Source organism: Henckelia pumila, chromosome 3 (genome assembly GCF_033568475.1).
Source record: "Henckelia pumila isolate YLH828 chromosome 3, ASM3356847v2, whole genome shotgun sequence".
NCBI classification, from domain to species: Eukaryota; Viridiplantae; Streptophyta; class Magnoliopsida; order Lamiales; family Gesneriaceae; genus Henckelia; species Henckelia pumila.
The window spans coordinates 48,082,261-48,088,424 of NC_133122.1; the positions used below are offsets into that span (position 1 = coordinate 48,082,261).

General features: G+C 37.8%; 1 protein-coding gene across 1 annotated transcript; it reads left to right on the top strand.

The window, feature by feature from the left end:
• The first annotated feature begins 4,173 nt into the window (after window positions 1-4,173).
• On the top strand, window positions 4,174-5,854 carry LOC140888669 (uncharacterized). Its single transcript, XM_073296366.1, has 4 exons — window positions 4,174-4,467; window positions 4,561-5,018; window positions 5,081-5,272; window positions 5,359-5,854. Exons 1-4 carry the CDS (start codon window positions 4,174-4,176, stop codon window positions 5,852-5,854), a joined length of 1,440 nt encoding a protein of 479 aa, XP_073152467.1.
• The last annotated feature ends 310 nt before the right edge of the window (window positions 5,855-6,164 follow it).

The following is a 6,164-nucleotide window of genomic DNA, read 5'->3' on the forward strand; positions in this document are numbered from 1 at the left end:
ATTTGAAAATGTTAAATACTAGCTTGTTATCAACTGTCTTAAATACAAATCGATCAATGTGTGGTATCAAACAATTATTTAACACAAATAACAAATGCTATTTCGCATACAAAAAATCAAGTTATCAAATTAGTTTTAAGATGTATTAACTCCATCAGAGATAAAACCGAGCAAACTGAAGCAATTTTTGTTTAAAACATTCAAGTCAAAGGGCTTTTCGTTTTCTTTTTTAAAAAAAATACAAGACAATACAATACAAAGCATAATGTCAAATCTATTATAGCCAAAATAAATTATAAATTTATTTTTATTTTATTTTATTCATCAAAAATCATCTTAATCAATGAATAAGTAAATTAATATTTTATAGATATATTATATACATAATACTAAGTTATTTTTAAAAAAAATTTAAGGAGGTGGTTTTTCAATTAAATTTGTATTTAAAAAAGAGATCGTGTATATAATACTACATATTTATAAAATTTCAAGGAGAAAAGTCGCACCCTTTCAAAACCATGTAGCTACGAGCCTATACCACTGGGTCAGGTGCATGCATGAAATTATGGGGTTGTTCAAAGCTACAGAGGGGGTATTACCCCTCTGCAGCTGGTGGCCATTCATTGGCCCAAAAATCATGTGGCAACACACCTACGGTGGGGGTATTACCCCATTGTAGGATTGAACCACCCCAAATTATGAATGAGTGCATGGTTCACCTGAATCTCATAATCATGAAAAAATTCAGGTTTTGGAAAATATATATTTTTTTGGATTACGCAAAGTTAACCAAAAAGTACACACTCGGAGTCATTTAATCATTACATGTACATTTTACCAAATCAATGTTATCGACAGAGGACACAAATCACACCATACATTTCATGCATCCCGTGTTAAATTTATACATCGGATTATTTCGAAGGATATTGTTGCATGAGTTGAATTTAAAGAAATTAATTGAACTAAAGTAAAAAAAAAATAAACCATATAAATATATAATTCTGTTATTATCATTACTATTTTCCAGAAAGATAATGGTTGAGATATAGATTAATTTATCATTTAATACACATCTCAAATAAAAATCCTCGAGATCAAGCCTTGGCTAGCTATATATGTGTTTAAGAAAAGGCAAGTTTCTTTATCATGAAACTGAACACAATTTCACATATACTGGAATTGATTACTTAATTCCTCGACCGAGTTGAATGTATTCAAATTTTGATATCAAACGCATCATAAAATTTATGAAAAATGCATAGATATATCCCATATATATATATATAAAACAATATTAATTATAGATGCGAGTAGTAACTGTAGCTAGAATAGAAGAATTAATTAGACCCTAATTAAGTAAGTGTTCTCGAATAATATTCAAATTTTAAACCCTATTTAATATACAAAAAACACACCTTGTTCAATATTAAAGAAAAGAATACAGATATGATGACAATAAGAGCATCAAAACAAGCCAGGAAATGGAAAGATTTTTGCTGATTCAGACAAGAACAACAAACATCTGCGGCTAGCACTAGTACAATACTAGTAAATTAATGATCATAATTGCTTCTGTTCTTATAAGTAAACACCAAAAAAAATTCCCTAATATAATAAGCACAACAGACCCAATAAATCATACATATTTATTTACCATTTGAGCTTCTTTTTCCGGATCGGTGTAGCTAGTAAATAACCTCCAAACAGTACTGGAGTAATTAAGAAAAACAAGACTGCAGGCTCAAGCAAGCAAGAAGAAAAAGTTGCTAGCTAGCTGATCTGGTAGTTGATCGATCGGACCATGACGCTTGATTCCCCGTTGAGAAACAGAAAAACAAGAAGAAAAGGCACTCATATTTCTGGGATCGATCGAACTGATCTTGAATGAAAAAGCAAAGAGAGGTGAAGTTCACCCCTCATATATTTTATTTGTTTTTCAAGAAAGTCGAAACCCAAGTTTTTTTTTTCTCCCCAACTTTTTCTTCTCCTTTTTCTTCTGTTCTTGGCATCAATGATGATTAATTATTGCTGCAGGTGGCGCATGCCCATGTTGTTCTGACTTTTTTTTTTGCTCCTTTTCTTCTTGGATGGGAATGATGATGGTGTAATCAGATTTGAGACAGAAGAAGCTTGGGTGTGGGTGCAATGATGGCTGTTTTCAAGGGGCGGTGGTGATGGTGGTGGAGTTGGGACAGAGGTGAAGAACATGATGACTTGCAATGATGAATTATTCTTGCTTTAGGGTTTGTGGCGTTGAATGAATATAGATAATAATTGTCAACAAAGAAAGAGAAGACCCGTTGCAATGTTTTTCGTGCATTCTTTAGTTTTTCCCCCAAAAAAACTTCTAAGTTATTTGGGATCAATAATGAGATGTTATATTAGAGAATATTATTCAAATTATGTATATGATAGTTTATATTTTTATATATAAGTATAATTAACGTATTGCATATTATTAATGTGACAAAATAGGAGATATTAGATTTATGATTGGAATAATTTTTTAAAAATAAATTGAACTGTGGATGGAAAATGAACTTCATAAACTTGGAAAGTCACTTTGTTAGGTGTTAGATAGACACTATTTATACTCCATCGATCTCATTTATGTAGACATGCTGTTAGATATTATCTATGTATGTTCTGATTTTCAATTATTTAATTAGATTTGTTTGTGTTTTCAACTGATTATGAAAATATTTGAAAAGATAAAATTTTATTATGTAATTTATTATTTTAACGTTATTCGATAAAAAATTTAATAGGATAAAATAATTATTGGTAAAACAAATTACATAAAACAATATTTGGCGTGGGTGCTGGATCCGTTGTCTTAAATGCCTTCACTAACACAACTAATATATATTTACTACTTAGTAAAAAAGAATGCATATTTCCTCCGTCTCAAATATATAGTTCTATTTTTTTCACATAAATTAAAAAAAATTATTGAAAAAATAAATTTTATACAAACTTCTTATTTTATCCCTATTTAATATATTAAAAAATGATTGCACAATTTTCAAGATGTAGTTAATAGCAATATATTAGTAAAAGAGTGTAAAAAAATATTACTAAATATGGTATATGATTATATATTTGAGACAAATAAAAAAGAAAACGTAGACTATATAATTGAGACAGAGGGAGGGAGTATTATATATATATATATAAATATATATATATATATATATATATATATATAGAGTAATTTTCAGCTGCCCAATCATTCCTGCCCAACTCGTCCCCGATCACTAAAACCCACTACCGGGTTTTAGTTGTTTTTTTTTAAAAAAATCGTATCACTAAAACCCACTACCGGGTTTTAGTTGTCGGGAATGAGTTGGACATCATTGGTTGGGCTGCTGAAAATTTCTCTCTCTATATATATATATATATATATATATATATATATCACATTAAGATATCCCGGGTAGATAGGACCTGGGATGGCGATACCCCGGGTGGATAGGACCCGAGAGGATGGTGTAACCGCAACATATTAAGGAACCCGGGTAAGGGGCCTGGGAGCTAGAATCTCCCGGAGTAAGCCTTCGGAAGTTAGGAAAGGAAAGGAAAACCAGTGGGGCCCCGACCTTTCTATTTTTAGGGCCAGAAAACGGCCACGTTTATTTGAAGTGTGTCAGGTTCAAATCACAAATCCAATCATTACTAAACACGATCCAAATGAGTGGGCTCTGTCCGGAAATTGTGGGGGTCTAAATCACACGTGATAACCATCTTATCATCCTAAAAGTTGTCAATAAGGTCATACCCGATAATCATTGAGGACCCGGGTGGGCGAGTATAAAAGCCCATCTTGGGGGGCAAGGTAGGGCCATGGACTCACTCTCTAAAAAATATCGGTAGAACTTCGTCTCCAAACGGAGAAGATATTCATATATTTTGTATCTTCATCTACCTTTTCCGCTCGGGAATTTACCCATCCTCGAGTAGTCATTTTGTGATAATCGCATCATTGGCGCCGTCTGTGGGAAGTGAGTCTAAGGCGTAGATATGACCATCGTGGATGATCCTGAAAGCTTTCGTCGAGCAATGGCTGCAATCCAGGAACAAATGAACGCTATGGTGGATGCGGCTGTACAAAGAATCATGGCGATACAATAAGGAGAAAAAGAGGGCCAATGGAGGGATAATGAAAAGGAAATGGAAGGGGAAGAAGAACCAGTGTCGAGGCCCGAGAAAGAGAAGAATAAAGGCATACACGTGGAGGTGGAGGGAAATTCACATGCAGGATCGGCAAATGTCACCATGGCAGGGGAGCTGGAAATGTTGAAACAAAAAATACAAAAACTGGATAATACTGACCCGCAGGAATCTTCGCGGGTCAAGAGTTTGGGATGTCCCTTCTTTTCGAAAATCATTGGAGAGTCATTGCCAGTCTATTTCAAGTCCGCCAAAATCAAGGAGTATGATGGCAGCGCTGATCCTGAGGAGCATGTAACCCGATTTGAAAACGTGGCAATGTTGCATTGATATGGTGATCAAATCAAGTGCAAGGTGTTTCTAACTACCTTAGTGGACTCCGCCCAGAGATGGTTCGAAAATCTAAAAGAAGGAAGCATTATGACTTTCAAAGAATTCCGGGAGGTCTTTTTGCAACACTTCAGCAGCAGCAAGCGATACAAGAAAACCACTCTTAGCTTCTTCGAGATAAAGCAGCTAAACGAGGAGTCTCTAAGAGCTTATTTTAAAAAGTTCAATAGAGTGGCCCTGGAAGTGCCTGCGTGTGCACCTGAAACCAAAATCACTGCTTTCACGCAAGGGCTTAAAGAAGGAGAATTCTTCCGGTCTTTAGTCAAGAGGGCTCCCAGATATTTTGAGGACCTCTTGGCTCGAGCCGAGAAATATATCAATATGGAGGAGGCCCAGCGACAGAAGAGGGAAAAGGACAGGAAGGAGGAGAACAGAAGGAGAAAGGAAACCAGAGTAATCAAGGAAGAAGAAGATAGGATCAACCAGGGAGGCTTGCCGCTTTTGCTCCTCACAGGGTAACCCGGGATAGGGAAATCCACTTGTGTGAGGAGAATGTTCATTCGTTTCCTCCAAAAAGGCCGGGAAAATACTGTTCGATACACCGGGTTAACACACACGACACTAATGAGTGCCAAAGGCTCATCGTGGAACCGGGACAACCTATACCCGAAGAAACAAAGCATGTGGAGAAGAACAGCGGGGACGCCCCTGGGTACCCCGGTTCGACACCCAGCGAAGCAATAGGCCCGACCCCTCGAAAGCCCGGGAGGTAACGCCCCGGGGGCCTGAAAAAGGACCCCGAGAGGTATCTTCCAAAGGGGTGATCAACATGATTTCGGGAGGATCCACTGACAGGGATTCTAATAGGGCTCGAAAATCTTGGAGCAAAAGAGAGGTCCTGGGAATCAAGGCCCGGAGACCAGATCCCTGCCCAGTCATTACATTTGGGCCCGAGGATTTGGAGGAAATGTGTCTACCCCACAACGATGCTTTACTCATCCGAACGCAGGTGGCTAACTATGACATAAGAAGGGTGTTTGTGGATTCAGGGAGTTCTGTGAATGTCATTTTCCAGGATGCATTTGAGAAAATGGACTTGCGGGGATGTGAGGTTAACGCTATAAAAACATCCCAGTATGGGTTTACAGGACATACCATTCGGCCTAAAGGAGAAGTGCGGTTTCCTATTATGTTAGGATCGGGCGATACAAAGAAGACTGTCATGGCCCTCTTCACCGTGGTGGAGGCCCTATCTTCCTACAATATTATCTTGGGGAGGCCGGCCTTAAATACCTTTAGGGCTGTCGCTTCCGCTTACCACCAAAAGATCAAATTCCCGGTGGGGGATTGAGTGGGCGAAGTAAAGGGAGATCAACACTCATCCCAACGGTGTTATGCGGACACCATCCGGGTGGATAACAAGAGGGCATGAGGGACGGAGAGGAGAGATGGTTCCAGACAGGAAGAGGTATGCGCGGTAGGAGAAGTAAAAGAAGAGTATGAGGAGGTGGAGGTAGTGCCTGGATAGGACCCGGGAAGATGGTATTAGCTTCTCGGGACAGCGGAGCAGGTCCTAGTCCGACTATCTTTAGGAAGTGTGGTGATATCACATTAAGATATCCCGGGTAGATAGGACCCGGGATGACGATACCCCGGGTGGA